The 21,618-nt window shown below is 44.9% G+C and overlaps 1 protein-coding gene and 1 long non-coding RNA gene across 2 annotated transcripts; one reads left to right on the top strand and one right to left on the bottom strand.

The window, feature by feature from the left end:
* Window positions 1–904: 904 nt before the first annotated feature.
* On the top strand, window positions 905–16,811 carry LOC118724860 (cytochrome P450 4A11-like). Its single transcript, XM_036448545.2, is given in 13 exon segments — window positions 905–1,205; window positions 7,631–7,772; window positions 8,429–8,473; window positions 8,953–9,080; window positions 10,227–10,351; window positions 10,725–10,885; window positions 11,262–11,368; window positions 11,454–11,644; window positions 11,748–11,881; window positions 13,350–13,414; window positions 13,545–13,557; window positions 13,560–13,608; window positions 16,257–16,811. Coding segments are annotated over 13 exon segments (1,524 nt in total). The 5' UTR covers window positions 905–1,010; the 3' UTR covers window positions 16,426–16,811.
* On the bottom strand, window positions 11,213–13,224 carry LOC123652714. The gene is made up of 2 exons (XR_006742184.1): window positions 12,550–13,224; window positions 11,213–12,379 (listed from the first exon to the last, which is right to left on the bottom strand). It is a non-coding gene; the product is annotated as an uncharacterized LOC123652714 (long non-coding RNA).
* Window positions 16,812–21,618: the final 4,807 nt, after the last annotated feature.

Below are 21,618 nucleotides of genomic sequence, written 5' to 3'. Positions count from 1 at the left end.
TATAATGCCTTTCCTTACCTTTCAGATATGAAGTCTTATGGTTTCTACTAAAAAGGAAAAAAAATCTGAGTTGTCCTAAACTAATTATAGGCAGCCAAAGGGTGAAAAGATGAGAAGACAGAGGTTATTCCCTGGAGCAAACGTTTCTTCCTGATGAACTCTGCACCTATCCCAGGACTAGCTCCACTTCAGCTTTCCCCACCCCCTTCATTTGTAACCAATGTAAACTATTTCAAAACAACTCACATTTTCTTTCCCCTCCCTGATGTATAAGAAAAGGCTTTTCATATTTTATTGTATTAAGTGTTTTCTGACTTTACCTACTAAATTGTGCACTCAAGAAACATATGCTGAGTGAATGAATGCATGAAAAATTAGCATTTCTATGCTGTTCTTAGAAAAATGATGATGATTTGACCTACAGAAGGAGAAGGTGAGACATAGAGAGAGTCAGTTGCTGACTTCATATGAGGTGGGCCTGACCTGGGGCTGAACATTGTGAGTACAAATTCAGTACTCTGTCCACCAGCACATTCCTCTTGGGTCACAACTGAACATGGGACAGAGACAAACTCTGTCAGTGGCTGTTTTCCTTTGGCCACTTTACTTTACCTATCTGTAACTAGCTTATATCTGAAATGGAAAGGATAATAAAATTGTGCAACCATATCTACTGAACATTTAGTGAGATGGACTGATTTCTATATCTCGGGGTTCATTTCTATTTTGCTCACAGCTGTGTCCTGGTACCTAGCATACTGGCTGACCATAAACAGATGATGATTATGTGTTTGTTAGCAAACTGATAAGTGGAAGTTGAAAGGTTCACAACCATTGCCACTGTCAACTAAAAATGCTTTTCTTCCTGGTCCCAAGATAACTCCTCCACTCTGGTGGCTTAGCTCTAAGCTCTGCCCTCACCCTTCACCCTCCCCACAGGTGGGTGGGACAAAACTTCCAGACTAGCCTGAGGTAGTCAGAGACAGTCAGAGGTCCAGACGCATTGCACCATGAGTGTCTCTGTGCTGAGCGCCACAAGATTCCTGGGCAGTGCCCCTGGGCTCCTGCAGGTGGCCTCCCTGCTGGCTCTTGTTCTGCTGCTGCTCAAGGCAGCCCAGCTGTACCTGCGCAGGCAGTGGCTGCTCAAAGCTGTCCGGGAGTTCCCGTCCCCTCCTTCCCACTGGCTTTTTGGGCACATCCAGAAGGTAAATGGAAGTGGGATAGGGGAGAGGGAGGGCAAGGAGGGCAGAGGCTCTCAGAGCAAGGTCATGGTCAGCAAGTCTATAGGACAAAGCCTTGTTATGTGAGAAGCATGCGGCTGTTGGGGCAAAACCCAGGTGACCCCTCAGATTGTGGTTCCTCATCCCATGTGCTGGTGCTCTCAGTCTGTCAGATCCTCCTTCCTTAGCTAAGTTTGCAAGCTATTATGTCAGCCAGCCCTTGAGGACAATGGCTGCTCCTTTCTGAATCTCCCTGTTCCAGGCTCACAGAACAGAACTTCTCCATGCTTCCCTGCTCATGTGCACTCAATGCCATCCTGTCTGGCTGGCCCTGAGATTGCCTGGGAACACTGACATTGTCTCATGATCCCTGCCTGTGGGGGTTCACTGCATGTGGGGATGATAAGCAGGAATTTAGAGAAGATATCAGGTCCCAGGAAAAGGGATAAAATCTGGTTTTAGGGATCCAAACAACTTGTTGGCCTGAGACTGTGGGGTTTTCAGACTGGTGACTACAGTGCTAAAACCCTGGCAAGTTACTGGCACATCTGAGCAGGAAGCTTCCAGGATGGTCCCAGGGAAGGAGCACTGGCATCTGGTCTCACCATTAGCTAGAATCTCTTTACCTGCCAGCTCCTATTCTCCATGCCCCTGCCATGTGAGCTCTTTGAGGCTGAGGATATTATCCCCCTTTCTGTGTGCTCATCCCAGCACAGAGCCTGACACAGAGGCTGGGTTGACTCAGGTGTGCAGACTGACAGAGAAAGGAGCAGCTGGCAGGTTGGGTGACAGACAGTGCTCCCCAGCGAGCTCCATTAATACTAGTCCCTGGGTGGAAGGGCACAGAGCAAGGTGAAGGGGCTTGTGGAGAGGAGCTCATGTGTGTGTGTGTGTGTGTGTGTGTGTGTGTGTGTGTGTGTGTGGTTTGAGCAAGCCTTAGGAGGTGGGGTGCGGCAGAAACCTGAGAAGGCTTCAGAGAATGAGGCAAAGATATCTGCAGAGTGGAGCCCCAAATGGAAACTGCTCATGTCAGCCACAGAGACAACCAGAGCCCAGTGGCCTCGTGAAAATTTGGTACAAAGGACTTCCAGATGATTTGTTGATTTGGAGAAACTATGACTTTTATTTATTTTTATTAGTTTTATTAAAGGTATTATATGTGTACATATCTTTCCATTGCCCACTCCCCACTTCCATCATGCCCTCTCCCCCCAGAGTTTTTAGTTCATTGGTTTTGCTTATGTGCATGCATACAAGTCCTTTGGTTGATCTCTTATCTCCCCCATATCTCCCTATCCTCCCTGCTGTAATTTGACAATCTGTCTGTTGCTTTACTGTCTCTGTATCTATCTTTTTGTTCATCAGTTTATAATGTCCTTTATTATCTATAAATGAGTGAGGTCATGTGGTGTTTCTCTTTCATTGACTGGTTTATTTCACTTAGCAAGATGTTCTCCAATTCCATCCAGGTTGCTGCAAATGATAAGAATTCCTTCTTTTTTATGGCAGCATAGTATTCCATTGTGTAGATGTACCACAGTTTTTTGATCCAATCATCTGCTGATGGGCATCTAGGCTGTTTCCGAATCCTAGCTATTGTAAATTGTGCAGCTATGAACACAGGGGTGCATATTTCCTTTCTGATTGGTGTTTCTGGTTTCTTAGGATATATTCTTATGAGTGGGATTACTGGGTCGAATGGGAGTTCCATTTTCAGTTTTTTGAGGGAACTCCATTCTGTTCTCCACAGTGGTTGCACTAGTCTGCATTCCCACCAGCAGTGCACGAGGGTTCCTTTTTCTCCGCAACCTCGCCAATACTTGTCATTTGTTGATTTGTTAATGTTAGCCATTCTGACAGGTGTGAGATGGTACCGCATTGTTGTTTTGATTTGCATCTCTCAGATAATTAGTGACTTTGAGCATTATGACTTTTATTGATGCAGGAGTCACCTTTCTGAGCTGGCATATGACTGAAGGAACCAATAAATATTCCTACAGTGACTTTCCTATATACTGATGGCATTAGATGATATGTAGACTCATTAAGTGAATAATGCTCTTTTTATAACTAATTTTACACATGGTGTGAATCATCTCTGTAATCCTGCAGGAGATACTGCAGGTAAATAATTCTTGATTTAATTTTATTTTGTTTTTAAATATATTTTACTGATTTTTTACAGAGAGGAAGAAAGTGGGATAGAGTTAGAAACATCAACGAGAGAGAAACATCAATCAGCTGCCTCCTGCACATCTCCCTTTGGGTTTATGCTCCCATTCAAGGTACATGCCCTTCCATGACTGGAATTTAACCTGGAACCTTTCAGTCTGCAGGCCGACACTCTATGCACTGAGCCAAACCGGTTCGGGCTAATCCTTGCTTTTATAATACTGCCTGAGTTTTTCATTCATTCAATACATCTGTAATTGGCTAAGTCTGGAATTGATGGCCACATCTTGAATTCAGATTGAAACTAATCTTTCAGGCCAAATGACAAGGGACAAGGTGGGCAGTTGAGCATGTGGAGCTCTGTTTCTGAGCTACCTGGGTTCATATCCCAGCTCTGCACATACTTTAAATGCCTGCTATACAACCCGATTTCCTCATCAATAATTTTGGGATGATGATGATGATTATAGCACTAAAGTGAGTTCCTATCCTATTTAATAAAATCCTAGTGACTGAAATGGTGGAGCAACCAGAACAACCAGAATGACCACGACCCCTCTCCCTGGCTGTCCCTCCATTAGTTAGCACTTAGTGGCAATTAGGCAGGCAGGTGAGCAATTAGGGGCAATCAGGGAAGCAAGCAGAGGTAGTTAGGGATGATTAGGCAGAGGCAGTTAGGGGCAATCAGGCAGGCAGGCAGAGATGGTCAGGGAGGATCAGGCAGGCAGAGGCGGTTAGAGGCAATCAGGCAGGCAGAGTGCTTAAGGGTGAAAAGGCAGACAGGCAGGGGGAGTGCTACTCAGCCAGAAGCAGGGCTCACTACTGGCAAGCACAGCAGCTGTGGCAGGAGCCTCTCCTGCCTCCGTGGCAGTGCTAAGGAGCACTGAGCTGAGCACTAAGAAGCAGTGAGTAGGTGGATAGTAAGAAGCAAGGGAACTGGATTGTGAGAGGGATGTCCTCCTGCCAGCTTAGCCTTGATACTACCCCTCCCCCAGTCTAAGCAGACAGGCAGATATTCCCTGAGGCATTCTAGACTGAGGGAAGGCAGAGGCTGGGCTGAGGGACACCCCTTCCCCACCCCAGTGCACACATTTTGTGCACCAGGCCTTTGGTCTATATATATAAAAAGCCAGCAACCAAATGCTGAAACAATAAGAACAACCAGAATGACTGATTGCTATGACACCCACGGGCCAATGGCTGGCACTGCCCCGATCAGCTCTCCCACCCCAATTGGCCTGTGCCCACCCCCCATCCAAGCCAGCCCACCACCGGTTGGCCCTCCCTGATCTGGTTGGGGCCAGTCTGCCAAACTCCCATGGCCCTGTGCCCTGGCCAGCCACACCCTTGATGGCCCCCCTGACCAGGGGTGAGGAAGGCTGGCCAACCTCCCACCTGCTGGTCTGGCCCCAATCAGTCCTCATTGGGGCATATGGACTGGACCCCACTCTTGCACAAATTCATGCACCAGACCTCTAGCAATGTTAGAATTGTGCCTGGCACAGACCAAGGCTACTATTCCACTCACTCTAATTTGTATGAATTTACAATAATAATGCCTATGAAGGACAAGCATGTTAAAGGTACAAAATCACTCATTAGTCTGTATGGAATTTCACAGGGAGTATGGAAAGGGGAACTAACATCTTTGGGTTTCTAACATCTTTGGGTTTCAAATAATCAAAACTGCCCTATTTCCACCCCCAACTCTCATGTCCTCCCTCCAAACCAGGAGTCTCTGCCATCCCAGCAGAGCCCACATCTGAGGATAGTTGTGTGGCCACATTATTACTTATTCACCTACTCCCTTTGTAGAAATTTCTTGGGATGACAGTTGCCAGGGTCGGATAAGTGAGGATGACTCCAGGGCAGCACTGCCTGCATGCAGTGGCTGAAGTGTAGCACCCACATGAGCACTGGGTATTTGTCCACAGGGTTGTCACCCCTACCATCATGGCACTATTCCCTTTATAAGAGTCTCCACTGGCTCTAGACACACATGCTCAGGGACAGATGGCATTCCAAACTTGTTGACTAGAGGGCTGACAGAGCAGTGGATGCCCAATGGCCTAGATAGTAGAATGGAAATGCAGAATACAATTTACCTCCTTTGGGTCCCCAAAGGGAAGTAATGACAGTGTCCAGCAGTAGGAATTTTCAGGAAGCTGATGGGCATGGGCACCGAGAAATTAGAAAGAGGGCATGCTACTGTGCTGAAAAAGGGTTTCCAAGCCCCCTACTGGGCCTGGAGGAGGGATCCTAGAGATCAGGTAACATAGCTGGGGTGGTAAGAGGGTCCCATAGATCAGTCCCCACCTGGGGTCAAAGGAGAAAGGCAGCCCCAATAGTGTATATGACCTGGGAGCATGAAATCTTTTCCTAAGTCCTTCAAGTAGGACACTTCCCAGGTCAAAGCAGGATTGTCTGCCCACCCTCACCCCCACTCAAACACAAGCTCTGTGGTAGCAGGGACTTGTGTTGTTCACCAATGCATCTATAGTAACTAGGATGGCAACTGACCCAAAGTAAGTGCTAAATACATAGTTACCAAATAAATGAATAAGTAAATTCATCTACTCATTTATATATTTGATCATTCACTGTAGTGAAAACCTTTTGAGATGTCTTCCCAGCCCACAATCTCTGAGACCTCTTTTCCAACATGAATGAGCCTCTAAGTGCCCTATTCAACCCCAGCCTCAGTGGCTTGTAGCAGGTGAAAACCTTGGTTATATTACACTCAGATTCTCAAATAGAATTCATAATGTCACACAGATAGGACATGTGGTAGAATGACAACCATTCAGGAAGGGTTCTTCACTTTGTGGACCTAGGTCCACGAAGATAGGGACTGTTGTCTGTTTGTTCATGAGCGTATTTTCAAATTCTAGAAAATTGTCAAGTAGAGCTCCAATAGTGTATATGACCTGGGAGCATGAAATCTTTTCCAATAAACATTTGGTAAGAGAATGAATGCAGAGAGAAAGAATTAGAGACTCAGCCCTGGCAGCTCTCCAGTCCCTGGATCTATTCCTTCTACACCCTGCTGTTTCCAGCCCTTGGGCTCTGTGAAACTCCCTGGAGTCTGCAGTCACCTGGGCATATGCTTTATCAGTTTCCTCATTCTTCAGGGAAACAGGATAAAGTACTAATCCATCCCAACTCATAACTGTGCCTGGAACATTACACAATTGTCCTACTTTGTTAAGGCTGCTTAACAAAGTGGATTGCTGAAACAACAGAAATTGAGTGTCTCACAATTCAAATCAAGATGTTGGTAGGGTTGGCTGCTTCTGAAGGCTGTGAAGGAACCATCTGCTCAAGGCCTCTCTCCTTGATTAGCAAACCAAGGTCTTCTCCATATGGCTCTTCATATCATCTTCCCTCTCCAAGTGACTATTTCTGTATCCAAACTCCACCTCTGTTATAAAGACAGTTACCGTATTTTTCAGACCATAAGACGCTCTGGACCATAAGATGCACCACTTTTTAGAGAAGGGAAATGAAGAAAAAAAGATTCTGAAACAAATAGTGTCCTAAAATATTTTATGTGCATTAAAACCCAACATCACAGTCATAAACACATGTAATCAACCCTGTAAAGTAAACAGCAGCATTTAGAACCATTTTAGAGCCGGGCAAGCACACAGAGACCACACAGAGCCGGGCAAGTAAAAAAAAATTTTTTTTAAGTATATGTGTAGGCTATATTTGGACCATAAGACGCAGGGACTTTTTCCCCCCACTCTGGGGGGAAAAAAAGTGCGTCTTATGGTCCGAAAAATACGGTATATTGGATTAGGTCTAATGACCTAATTTCAACTTAATTACAATGGCACCATCTTCACATAAACTCACATTCTCAGATACTTGAGATTAAGTCTTCAACATATGAACTTGAAAGGGATACAGTTCAACCAATAACTCTAAGTCTGTGAAAAAAAGGGTGTACACCACTCAGTCCATAACCGAACATTTATAAAACTTGTTCTGTGTGTAACATTCTAAGGTATTTCTGAGTGAGGGCCCAAACAGAAGCCAAAATCTAACCTTAGACCAACTCTTGATGAAGAGAGAGCATCCAGATCAGATCCTGGATCATCAGATACAATTCCAAGCACATAATAACTGCTGATGGATCCTGGATTCTCCCTGTGGCCATTCTCCCCTTCACCACCACTCCAAGCTCCTCACCTAAACAGAAAGTTTTTATTGGTGTGTATTTCCCTTGATTATAGTTCCAAAAGGACCAGGAGACACAACAGTTTCAGAAATGGGTAGAGAAATTCCCATCTGCCTGTCCTCGCTGGATGTGGGGGAGCAAGGTCGTCATCAACATTTATGACCCTGACTACATGAAGGTGGTCCTGGGAAGATCAGGTGAGACAGAAACCTGCATTGTGGCTGAAGCATCACTCTGATTGGGTACATGCCCTTGAGTTTATAATTCCAGAATAGACTTGCTGTTCTACCATTATTATCTGATCCTTCTAACAATCACCCCGCATCAGCTTAAGGTCAACAATGTTTGCTGAAATGGAATGCTTAAACAGTGGTGTGGGGCCACTTTTTTTTTTTTTTTCTCTCTCTCTTTCTTTCATTCGTTTTCGTCCCCTTTTAGCTAGATTGAGATGATCAATTGTGTAAATTCTCCCAGATCTGAAAGACAATTTCCTGTCCACGCTGAGTTGGGTTTGGCACCTCTCATTGTTGTTGCCTATCCAGAGACATGGAATGACTAAGCCCCCACAAATAGGTGGGAAGAACACAGATTTCTGTTTCTCTGGCACTGAGAATAGAGAATATTTCTGGCTGACTCACCATCCTATGGATGTTCTGCTGCTGGGATTGCTTTCCTGAGCCCACATTAACTACTAGAACAGAGATACTTGGGATGGGAGGTTGAGAAAGGTCTCTTGAGACAAATTTCCAGCTGACAGTGATCAGGAAGGAATAGCAGCCCGTGTTCTGGACCACAGTTTCTTCAAGAGGCTTGTCCCCTCCAAATTCCTCCAATGCCCGGTCTTTCCTTTCAGACCCAAAGCCTCCTGATTCATCCAGATTACTGGCTCCCTGGATTGGTAAGTATGTGTAATCAGGACTGCTATTCTGCCAGGTATACTTACCAAGAGCTATCTGTTTGGCTACCATAAAATAACAGCTAACCAGCACTATTATTACCACCCTCATCTCTGAATCAAGTCTGATTTCTCTTCTAATAAGACCTTTACCCCTTCCAGTGGTGGTGATGGCCCCCCTGAAACTCAGCTTCTTCCCATCACTTTTCAGTGCTCTCCAATGTTTACAGGGTAATATTCATTTATGATCTTCTGTATATGACCTGCCCCTCTACTTTACTTCAGCCTTTATCTCACAGTTGTCATGATGACATCCAATTTACTTGCCATTTTGAGAAACTGATGTTCCTGAAATGTACTGGCCTTTCCTGCCTTTGGCCATAATTTGCCTTATTCTGACACCCTTGGTTCCTCCCAAATTGTCCTGAGTCATCTTTCTGATTCCATCTTCCCTCCCCACAATACACCTTTCTGCGGCCCAGGATATGGTTTGCTCCTGCTGAATGGGCAGACCTGGTTACAACACAGGCGGATGCTGACCCCAGCCTTCCACTATGACATCCTGAAGCCCTACGTTGGGCACATGGCAGACTCTGTCCGAGTGATGCTGGTAAGTCCATCCCTTCTCACACCCAATCGCAGCACAGCTCCTATAGTCCACGCTAGGATAAGTGTGTCCTTCAGATATCTATCACACATAACTGGTTAGAATAACATGCTCGTATCCCACAATGTGACAGAGCTTCCCAAAAGTGGATGGAACAGGAGTTACCCGGCACCAACTTAAATCCACACTACTTTGGTCATTGCCAAGAGAAAGCAGAACCATGGTAGAAACAGAGTCTGCTTTCCTCTCACCTCCAAGTCTTCAGCACAGTGGACTAGAGCCTTGGTTGGCAAACTGTGGCTCTTGAGCCACATGCTGCTCTTTGGCCCCTTGGGTATGTCTCTTCCACAAAATAACACAGCCTGCGTGAGTCTATTTTGAAGAAGTGGCATTAGAAGAAGTTTAAGTTTAAAAAATTTGACTCTCAAAAGAAATTTCAATCGTTGTACTATTGATATTTGGCTCTGTTGACTAATGTGTTTGCCAATCACTGAAATAGAGTCATTCCCCTGGACAAGACAAGTGGCCACTGGCAGGCCTGGGCAGTGGCAGCTTCAGAGACAGGGTGGACATCCCAGGATGTATTTCAGGTGGGCTGGGCCTGGGTGCCAGGGCTTGCTTCAGCATGAAATGGAGCCACTCCATGGAAGGAAGTGGCTCCGAATCCTGATCCTACCAGCTATGCTCAGCTAACATTTGATGAAGGGAAGAAATTAACATCCCTGATGTCTAATCCTTAGCAGCCCCAGTATTGGTCTCTTGTTACCTCTTACCTTGACACATTTGCTACATAGAGTTGAAGTGTACTTATCCCTCAGGTTTAGCTTAACCCCAGGACAGATAAGATTCCCAAACTGTTGCCTGAGTAACAATGTTTATTGGTTTGGCAAAAGGTAGTATCGATCATAACTTATTCCTAAAATTCAAAACTAATTCAGACTCTTATGAGGGAACCTGTTTAATTATATAATCACAGTTTCTAGAGTACAATACTCACATGACTAATGTTTGCTGTACAGTCTTAATATGTTATAATGCCTCTATTCAGGACAGTGAGGTATTGGGAAAGGCTGAAAGAGAAAGAGCTTAGCTGGGTCAGCAGAGGCCCTCTGGGGGAGTAGAGGAGGTCAGTGTCCCCTCCCACCACAGGACAAATGGGAAGAGCTCATCAGTCAAGACTCTCATCTGGAGATCTTGGAACACATCTCTTTGATGACCTTGGACACCATCATGAAGTGTGCCTTCAGCCATCAGAGCAGCATTCAGTTGGACAGGTCAGTGATAATCATTCAGCTACAGGGCTTTTGTTTTACCAACTGACATGGACTTACTGGAGAGGCAGTTCAGGAAGCTTTGATGCTCACAAGCACAATGAGCCAGAGTCTGTCCAGGGCTCCTAACCACAGACAATTCCAGATCAGACCAAAATTGAATCAACCACAGATCCCTAGCAAGGGAGAAGTCTGGTTGCTCTTGGCACTTAGGAAGGATTGAGGGTCTCAAAGGCTGTAAGACAGGAGCAATGAATGCCTCAGTGTCATTTGTACCCACTGTTTGGTGAAACTCCCACCGAGAGCCCCACTTCACCTCTAGGTCAGAGGCTCCCCAATACCTTAATCTGTTCTATTGATATATTTCTGCCTGCAGGAAATACGAATCCAAATCCTACATTAATGCCATTGAGGTTATGAAAAATCTTTTTTATTCTCGAGTGAGGAATTTCTTCTACCAGAATGACATCCTCTACTCACTGACACCTGATGGCCTCAGGAACAAGTGGGCTTGCCAGCTTGCCCATCAACACACAGGTTGGACTCCACCTCCTGGGCTGCTCCCCCTCCTTCATCATGTACATTTCAAAGGGACTGGCTCTGACCTCGACCGTCCTTTGGGTGCTAAGGCATACCCCACTGAATACTTACCTGGTTCAGAGCTTGGGAATTGAAATGTAAGGTGTAGCGGACTGTGCTGGTGTTCCCATGGGCATGCTATACAGGGGAGGCCTAACTTGCCATCAGATGGAGCTAGACCTCTCACCTCTTATGTACATACCTCTCCCATACCCATCCTGATTCACTGGCATCCATATTGGAACGGGGGAGGGGCTGGTGAGGCCACTGAGGGTCACTCTTTCTGGCCACCCAGAGCACTCAACTGTGCCTGGGAATCATTGTTCTGGTACAGACCAAGTGATCAAACTGAGAAAGGCGTATCTGCAGGATGAGGAAGATCTTGAGAGGGTCAGGAGAAAGAAGAAGTTGGATTTCCTGGACATCCTCCTCTTTGCCAAAGTAAGTGTCTGTAGGAGGGGCCTGAGGCTTTGCCCAGAAGGGCAGAGGAGGGGGCAAGAAGTACACTCTCACCTTCCTTTTCCAGATGAAGGATGGAAGTAGCTTGTCTGACAAGGACCTCCGTGCTGAAGTGGATACATTCATGTTCGGGGGTCATGACACCACAGCCAGTGGCATCTCCTGGATTCTCTATGCTCTGGCTTCCCACCCAGAGCATCAACAGAGGTGTCGCCAGGAGATTCAGAGCCTCCTAGGAGATGGTGCCTCCATTACCTGGTGAGTGCTCAGGAGATGGGAGAATCCTACCTACTCAGCTAAACAGTAAGCTCTGGTCTGCGTGGGCCCTGCCTGCCCTCAGATTGGGCTTCATTCATTTCAGGGATCATCTGGATCAGATGCCCTATACCACCATGTGCATTAAGGAGTCACTGCGAATTTATCCTCCTGTACCAATGGTTGGCAGAAAGCTCAGCAAGCCCATCACCTTTCCTGATGGACGCTCCTTACCCAAAGGTCTGAGTTTCACCATACTCACTAACCGATGAATTCTACAGGAACCCCTGGCAGATCATATCCACATGTCCTAGAGCAGTTCTGAACCTCTCTGATCTAGTTTCTTCATCATTAATTGGATACTTACTATATAGTTTATATGAAGAATATGAAATGCCTGGCACTGAGTTGGACCAAAGCAGAAGTTCAATAAATATTAGTTCTCCTTCCAACTCAGAGACAAAAAATCATTCACCTAAATAGGGTCCATGCCAGTATGACACCTCACATGAAGAGAATCCTAAGCATTATCATTCTCCAGGACTAGCATTCCATCACATGTAGGACCCATGGTTTTATAATGCTACAGTAATTCCATTGGATGGCACTGATGCTCTATAATTCTAACACTCCAGGTTCCCATCCCAATGCCAGATTACAAGACTCTAGGGGCAATTCTGTCTGTGCAATCACATCAATTTTAAAATCTGCCATAACTGGGGTAATATATGCATAACTCTTCTATATATATATATATATATATATATATATATATATATATATATATATATTTTATTATTATTTTTGTACAGAGAGGAAGGGAGAGAGATAGAGAGCTAGAAACGTCGATGAGAGAGAGTCATCGATCAGCTGCCTCTGGCACACCCCCTACTGGGGATAAGCATAACTCTTCTTTGACAAATGCAAAGAACTGTGTAAAAGGTAGTTAATATAATACTGATTTAGTCCATGGAATCTTCCTCACAAGAAGATGTTGGATTATTGATGTGGCTTTTGGTTTTTACTCTAATATTCTAATTCCCTGAGATGTGAGGGTGGCAGAGACAATCAGTCAAAGGTAATATATAGATGTGGTTTCTTTTTTATGGGATCTAGGCAAATGAAGGAAATCAGAAAATCCATGGTCAAGAGGCTGATGGACCAGTCTTTAAGGAGCTCTCACGTTCATGTCAGAGAGCAGCTGATGACCAGATCTCAGAACCATGCTACAGTTGGAGGTCTCTCCTTAGCTCACCTTTGGTGGTCTGTATCCCAACTTTGCCACATCCTAGCTGTGGGATCATAGACAGGTTGCTCAGCCTCTTGGAAGCTCAGGTGTCTCATCTGAACAATGGGAATATTAGCTCACTTTTTGGAGGGTTGTGGTGAGGATAGATGAGTTAAAGCATAATCCCCAAGGGACTCATGGATGACACTTAATAAATGTGAGTTTTACCTTGAATTGCTCCAAAAGTAGGCCTTTACTTCTTTCTTCCTCCTCTCTCCTGGGCCATGATAAACTGGATCATCATCTGAGATAGTCTCCTAATATGTGCACATGTGCTTTGCCATGTTCACCTCACTTCTATTGTAATAGGATCAGTCTAGTTGGAATGACTCTCATAGTGGCTCCCAAGCTTTTTGTGCATGTATCTGCCCCCTGCTGGTATGTGTATAATCAGTCTTCTCTCTTCTCCCTGCTCAACAGGAATCTTTGTGTCACTTAACATTTATGCACTTCACCATAATCCGAAAGTGTGGCCTAATCCAGAGGTATGGCAGCTGTGGGAGGGAGGATGGGCTGTGGGAGGGAGCTGATCTCTCTAGACAACACCTCCTCCTGTGCCCTCATGGATGGAGGGGCTTGACCTTACCTGTCCTGGTTCTACTGCTCTCTCTACAGGTGTTTGACCCTTCCATTTTGAACCAGGTGCTGATGCTTTCCTGCCCTTCTCAGGAGGATCAAGGTGAGTCATCCTAAACTTTGGTGGTACATATCACTGGGTGCACACCTTGATGATTGTGACCTACATTTGTATGTGGTGTCTGTTCTTATGCCCTGGAATATTGTTGTTTTGAGAAGGAGGTATTTTTCTATATGTGCAAAAGAAATGTGGCATTTCAGGGCAGGGCATAAACACTTAATCCCCTAATTTTTTCTCAAAAAATTAGGGGATTAAGTGTTTAAGGTATGTGCCCTTAACAGGTTTGATTCCTGTTAAGGGCACATACCTTGGGTGCAGGCAGTCCATATTGATGTTATCTCTCTGTGTCTTTCCCCAACCCTTTTTTTTTCTTCTTTTTGTCAACGTTGGACTGTGTAGACAGTGGAATGATGGTATATAAATCCCACTTCATATATAGAATTTTGCCTGCTAGAGATGTCATGGTTATGTGAATGTTAATATGAAATCCAACTTTTGTTAGGAGACTGCAAAAATAGAGAGGCATATATTGGTCTAAAATTCCTCAAATGACTACTTTCCCAATGACCTACCACAATACAGTGTTAGTCATTGTTTTAAAGTTGAGTGATTCTAGCAATTTTCTGGCTTCAGGAATATGACTTCTCAGAGTTAAAGTTTTTTATACAAATTAAACTTCAGATTGTTTTTCTCAGTTATCAGTAAAAAAGTTTTTTTTTTTTCTCTTCTCTCAGTGCAGTCCAGGAACTGCCTTTTCTACTTCACTGATTTGTGATATTTGGATGTGTTTGGATTTTAGTACCTTCTTTGTCCTAACTGCTCAAGCCCTAATCATGAAAGGACTACTAGCCATTTGAAGAAAGTTTCACTCCAATGTGTGACTCTCCAATTTTGCAGGCTATCCTACAAAAGCTTGACTGTACATTGATATTCACGTAAATGCGACTAATATATTGATATTCATATAAGCATGCTTTGTATATTGATATGCACAAAAGCATGAATACTTTTCCAGAACAAATTTCTTTATATAAAGTGGGTTGTATAGAGCAAAGTTCCAAAGTTTACACAGGCCAACCTTGGCAAAAAGAATAAAAATAGGACAGTTACTGCTTTGAGGGAAATCCTTCTACTTTGCATATGACATATAGCATTTGAAAGGCTCCTGGTGTGTAAAATATAAGGCATACCTGAAAGAACTGAAATCGAGTTGGATGAGTGTACTCCAGAAGCCTACTGTTTGAAAATCTGCAAAGGCTACAAAAGTGCCCCTGTAAAATAGTAACTGCCATAAACTTTGTACTTGATTACTAAAAATAAGCTTTTTCTGCCCTACCTGCTTTGGCTCAATAGTTAGAACGTTGGCCCAGGGACTGAAGGGTAACAGGTTTGATTCCTGTTAAGGGCACATACCTTGGGTGCAGGCAGTCCATATTGATGTTATCTCTCTGTGTCTTTCCCCAACCCTTCCACTCTCTCTGAAAAATCAATAGGCAAGAAACATTTGGGTGAGGATTAACAAAACAAAAAAAGGGGGGGGGGTGCAAAAAACAAACTTTTAAAAATCCATAAGTTTATGAATTCTTCAGATGGGAATCAACTTTTACAGAACACACTTTTTACAAATTGTTCTTCCTGAGATTGATTGGCTGTACCATTTGGTTTCTCCCAGGATTGAGTCCTTCTTCATAAACCTTGGCTTGAAGTCATGTGGCTGCCACTAGAGGGCAGGAGAGCACTAGGCAGCTCAATCCCTAGCTGAGAACTCAGGTTTACTTTTTTTTTCTTCTTTCAATGTTAATTTACTTTTTCAATTCAATTGACTTCATTCAAATATAAATGTATTTATTAAGCCTGTGCTGTATGCCAAGTCCTGTACTAGAAGATGGGAAAGATACCATCGCAGCCTCTAGGAGTTCACAGTCAAGAAACAAATGCAAGTAGACAACACAATATTCATTCATTTACTCAATGAGCACACTGTTGAATGTTCCATTTTCCTTGCACTGTTCAGTGCACTGGATGTTGAGGTATCCTATCTAATAATAAATATGCAAATTAACCATCACTCTGCCACAAAAATGGTGCCCCCATAGCCACAAGATGGCGGCGCCCAGTCCCCTCAGCTCTGCTGCTGGAGTGTCTGGCCTGTCTAGGCTGGATCCCTATCTGGAGGGGTTTTTGATCCGCCCCAGACACACAGTCAGAGCCTGGACATCAGTTAGCGCTGTTGCAGCAAACAGAGCCTGGAGAGCAGGACATGGAGGCTTCCTTACCGCAGCGGCAGCAGGAAAGCCCCAGGCCCAGCAAACAGAGCTTAAATAGCAGGGCATAGGGGCTTCCTTAGCAAGGTTGCAGCAAGAACACTCCCAGACCCAACAGACAGAGCCAGGACAAGAGGGCATGGGGACTTCTTTAGTGTGTTTGTGTCAGCAAAGCTCCCAGGTCTGGCAGACAGAGCACCCTGCAGGGCATTGGGGCTGACTGAGGGGATGAGTGAGAGGCAAGAGTCTGGACCATTTATTGAGAGGCAGGGAGTACAACTACTTGAAACCGGCTAATCCCTGGGTTGTCCCAGGAAACTCTGTTCGTGGCAAGGGCTAAGTGACAAATGCCTGCCCAGTTGAAAACAGGATTTGATACCATTTTTTTTTTCATGTTGTTTTCCTTATTTTCTCATCTTGCCCCAGGAACTGTATTGGGAAGCATTTTGCCATGAAGGAGCTGAAGGTGGCTGTGGCCTTGGCCCTGCTTCACTTTGAGCTGGTGACAGATCCTCTCCAAGTCCCCATCCCCATATCAAAAATTGTGTTTAATTCAAAGAATGGGATCCACCTACTACTCAGAAAGCTCCTCTAGTCCTTGTTGGGAGAAGGGCAAGTTCTGCGAAACTCCTTCCTGCCCTTCCCTGTCTATCTATCCAATTCCTGCTTTCCATCTGCACACCTGCCCTTCCACCTGATGTCCTCTCTCGGGTTATCTGCCTATCTGCTCCTTTCTCTGTATTTTTCACTTTTGCCTGCTGTCCTTCTCTGAATTAGTCTCCTTTAGCTGCTATAATAATTTACCACAGCCTCAGTGACTTAGAACACCACAAATTTCTTCTCTTAGAATTCTGGAGTGAGACGTCTGACATAGGTTTCACTGGACACAACCAAGGTGTGGGCAATGCCATCCAACGTCCAGGGCTCTAGAAATATTCCCTGTCTTTATCTTTCCAGAATCTAAAGCTGCATTATTACTAGCCATCCAGAATATTCAAATCCAGCAGCATTGTCAAATGTCTTCACATTGCCTTCTTTCTTATAAGGACACTTGTGTTTACATGGGCTACCCAGATAAAACAAGACATAGTCACACCTGGCGGGGAATAAATCATGGACATCTGGGGAGCCATTCTTCAGCCTAATTGGTCCCCATCAATTAGTGTTCCTGGTGGCCTTCTTGTGTTTCCTACCTATTTGTCATCTCCATACCCTCTCCTTCCTTCTTCCTCCATGGAATAAAATTTACAATGTTATGATATGTGTCTGTATTTCTTTATCTCCTTTGTTTTCCCTTCCTGCCACATTTGGTGACTACCGGTATGTGGTTGATGGTCCCCTGACCCTGGGCTCTCTATTCAATTTCTATTCCTCCATCAGCCTCTCAACCTAGCCCTGTTCTCTTGCTGGTTCTGAATGTAAGTCCTCCTCCTATTCAACCCCATGCCATTCCTAGATCAGAGTCCTGAATGCCATAGACAGACCTCCTGGCACACCTTCTGTTGCAGTAGGATGCCGATTTCTGCCTCCCTGAAGGCCTTCTCCTCCAACCAGGCTCTCCTTCCCCGTCCCCTGGCCTCCCAGGTCACTGCTCTAATAAGGGGCATGATGGACATGCAGCGTTTGACCGAAATACAGAGCAAGAATGTGAGCTGGGAGCAACATATAATGGATCTTCGGCAAGTCCCTGTACATCAGGTGGTGCAGTAGGATTTAGTGGCCATGTTCAGAGAGCACAGGACAATGGGAACTTCCAATTCTGGGTAGTCAGCCATGTCAAATGCTCTAATCACAAAATTTCACAGAAATCAGGGGAGGCACCAAGAAGTAATCCTGGTGGCTTCAGACAATGAGACAAACCCAGGCTGAGTTCATGGTCTCATGAACATTTGCATGACACATACATAGAGACACTCCTGTGCAGCTACACCATGTGTGCCCTCATACCACACACTCATGCCATAAGTACCTGGGATCAGAGAGGGAGCAGGGTGTGTTAGAGAGCTGGAAGGATAGAGTGGAATTCAACTTGGTGCTCTCCGGTTCCCAACCTCTGTCCTCCCCTCCCTCTTGGGTATCTCTGCTTTCCCTTTAGCTCCAGAACTCTCGGTCTATTTCTCAGCAACACATTCCCTCAAACAGAGTCAATACTACCTATGGAATTTTGGTTAAAGAATCCAAAAACTGAAGGCTCAGCTCATGTTACTTCCTGATGAGCATCTTGACAAGGTCCTTCCTTTAATATTGAAGTAGGATAATGGCCTCCTCTAATTTTGCCTCACAGGCCTCCTGAAAGGCTAAAGATAAGAAAATGAGACAAGTTTAATGTTGGGCACCACCCATGGGCCAGTTTTGTTATGACCACTGGGCTCATAAACCAGGTAACAGCTTTGAAATTATCTTCACTAGTCAGAGTAAGGTTTATCCAGAGTCAGGACAGAGAGATGTTGGTGGCATAGTGAACACTCTGGCTAGGTATCTGCATCCCAGCTTTAGATGGTCAAGAGGGTCTAGGTCTTAACAAGGCTTTGCAGGAGTGAGCAGGTGCCCATGGCCAACCTTCCAGGACTTTGGCCTTCTTCTGAGAAGGGAGGCATCAATAGCAGGAAAAATGTGTTACAAGATGGTCCATCCCGGGCAACACAGTAACAGCCCCACATTCCGGAGCTATAATTATCCTCTTTTGACCATGGCATCAGGTGCCTTCCCTTCTATACATGTCTAATTCTTGGATTGGAGCTCACTAATGCCCTTAGATCTTGACCATATAAGTATATGTAGCCATCAGGCATCTGCTGCAGGGACTACAGGAGAAGGATCTCTGCTTTCTCATATGGTCCCAGCCTGAGATGGTCAAATAAATTCCTTCTTTGCACCTCATACCTCACCCAGCCTTAAGGCCTGTTTTAAGCTCCAAATCTTCCAGAAAGCTCTCCTCTATCATTCTGCCACCTTCCCCAGCCAAAGCCCATACACCCAGAGAATCAGGTGACTGTGACACAGACATTGACAAGGACACCAGTGCCACACAGATCATCTCAGGAGGGCAGAAGACATACCTGTGAAATCATACTCCATATTTGTTGACATTGGCACTGGTTACTTGTGTTGCTTGCTTTAGGAATTTATTGCTCTTTATTATTATTTTTGCTTTAGGCCAATTCTCCTTATGCTATTTTCCAAAAACACATCCATATAGTTAAACAAAGACACCATCAAAGTGCTGTTGGTCATCATCACACCTACTTCATGTGCCACCAGCACTGGGAATATAACACACGATATGTGTGGAATGAAATTAAAAAGAACTGAACCCATCCCAGCACAAGCAGAATAGGCAAAGACTCCAATAACTACTATACTTTCTGCTTTTGAATCACTGATCCTGAAGGCAAGTTATTCATAACATTATGCTACAGTAGTAACCACTATCAGTCATTGGATGCATACCATGGGTCAGATACACAGTTAAACATTCTGCAAAGCCCCAAAAAGGTTGTATGGGTTGGCCCTGCATAGCATCACAGTCTATGTGGATGGTGCCTACTGAAGTTTTCCAGGGCATTACCTGCATAGTGATCCATGACAGCCCTGATGATTTAGTCCTCATAATAACCCTGCAAGGAAGGTACTCTCCTCACACCCATTCATAGAAGGGGGAAAAGAGGCTTAGAGGTGGAGAAATTAACTCCTGTTATAGAGCCAAGATTGGACCCAGGCCAAACACAAAGCATGAGTTCTCTGCCATTGGTGCAAAGTGAGCCAAAGGCATAGCGAGTGTCAGAGAAGCATCTTCATGAACTCTCATTTGAGCCCCAAATCTATGCCATCACACCTACAGATAGAGAGCGGCCATTCACAAAGCTGACAGGCTTGCTGAGCTGGTGGCATACCTGGGGCCCGGGAGGGTAAAGGTGAAGGCTCTCCTTGATGTACATGGTCCAACAGGTAATCTTGCCCAGATCATTCCTGGAGATAAGGAGCCACAGGGTCCTGTGGGAAGGCAGCCTCCAGCCCCAACTGCCCCCTCCACAACCATGACAACCCCGAGTCTCAGAGGAACACAAATGCACCAAGTGGTCAGGCCACACTGGACATGAGGTGGCCACTCAGACCAAGGGTTATGACTCCACATTTTTCTATCCCTCCCTCATCTTCACTACTGGGAAGGGAAAGCCCAGGACCCTAGGGGTGTGTGTGCACCCAGTCATCAAAGAAAAGGTCACTCCTGTGCCTCTCAGAGGCCCACAGAAGCCCCATAAGAGAGAGATGTTTGGTTCTGTTTGGATTCCCCTCTGGAGCTGGAATGGAAAAGAACAGAGGCTAATATTCATAGGCTGGATGAAGTAATAAATGCATTAACAATGACAATATATACATTTCTCTTTTCCCTTTGCCAGTAAGAAAGTTCAAACCCAATGCCAGGAAACAATAACTATTATACTATGCAACATCTTATTAAAGATGCACTTGGTTTCCCCTCATACTATCCATGTCCTTATTTTTCATTTGTGTTTTACTATTTTATTGAGTAAATATCTTTGAATTGCTTCAAGATAAAATGAAGGAAAAATTTAAAAATGTCAACTCCCTTCTCCAGGCTGTCTTCATGTTGTCACCCAATTTAAAATGCCCTGTTCAATTTTCCTTTGTCAGAGTTTCACCCCTTTCTAGAAAGCCAACTTAAGCCCCACCCCTTCTGATTTCTCTGCCTGCACCATGGGTTCATTCATTCTTTGGTTTTTCTCTTGCTTTTTAATTATGTCAGTTAGTCTCTCTAAAAACGCCCAAGAACAGCAAATTGGATCCTATTTCTCTTCTTTCCACATACGCCCTCGACAGCACCTAACATGTGGCTGGACACCCTGAAAGATTTCCAACATCCAATCAATAAAAATAAATAAAGAAGATTTCATCCCCCAAATCTTAGACCCTTGTATTGTGTGAGTGCCCTTTAAAGGGATCTAAACTTCCTTTATCAGCTGAGCATTTTTTGCATCCCTGCCCAATATTTAGCCCAAGAGGGGAGAAGACAGGGTGAGAGGAATGTGGGGGCAGAGATGTGAGAGGTTTTTAGAAAGCCAGATGCAAAAAAAAAAAAAAGTTACCATCAACGATGTTGTGTTAATGAGTTCAACTTGAACTGGGAGACAGAATAATTCCAAGTTTCTGACTGATGGATTTTGGAAAACAGCATTTTTTCCTTCACCAGAAGAGTATCAGTAGGCAGTTGGGAAGTTCCTTCACCAGAAGAGTATCAGTAGGCAGTTCCCAACTCTGTTCATCTTCAATTTGCATCTCTTTCTTTCCCAGCATTCCATGTTCTCTCCAGGAACCCAAAGGTGTAGTCATTCTACCATCAGAGTCAACATTCAAGAAATTGGCTTCCTGTTGACAACCTTTTCCATGTTACTCACACTGGAAAAAACTCAGTAGTTGGAAAAGGGGCTCAAGGGAGCATCCTCGCACTGCAGGTAACAGGGCAGCTGTGGCCACCTCCACCTGGCCCTGAGTCATCTGAGGTGACATCAGACAGCACAGACACAGCCTGCAGCTGAGCAGGACACACTGGGCTGCCCCACAGACTCACTCACCACTGGAAGGAGTCCCTATCCCTGAGGACCTCACAGACCTCTCCCCTATAGTGCTGCTGGTGTTCTGGGATTAGGGCCATGCAGTAGAGAAACTAGGAGATGCCACTGGTGACAGTGTCACAGTTTTCACTGTCCCCCACTGACTGAACTCTGCCTCTTCTGGGCCTCTCTAGCACTCTTAGTCCCTTACCCAA

Source organism: Pipistrellus kuhlii, unplaced genomic scaffold, assembly GCF_014108245.1.
Source record: "Pipistrellus kuhlii isolate mPipKuh1 unplaced genomic scaffold, mPipKuh1.p scaffold_m20_p_2, whole genome shotgun sequence".
Classification (NCBI taxonomy): domain Eukaryota; kingdom Metazoa; phylum Chordata; class Mammalia; order Chiroptera; family Vespertilionidae; genus Pipistrellus; species Pipistrellus kuhlii.
This window is presented reverse-complemented; position numbering and strand designations above follow the sequence as displayed.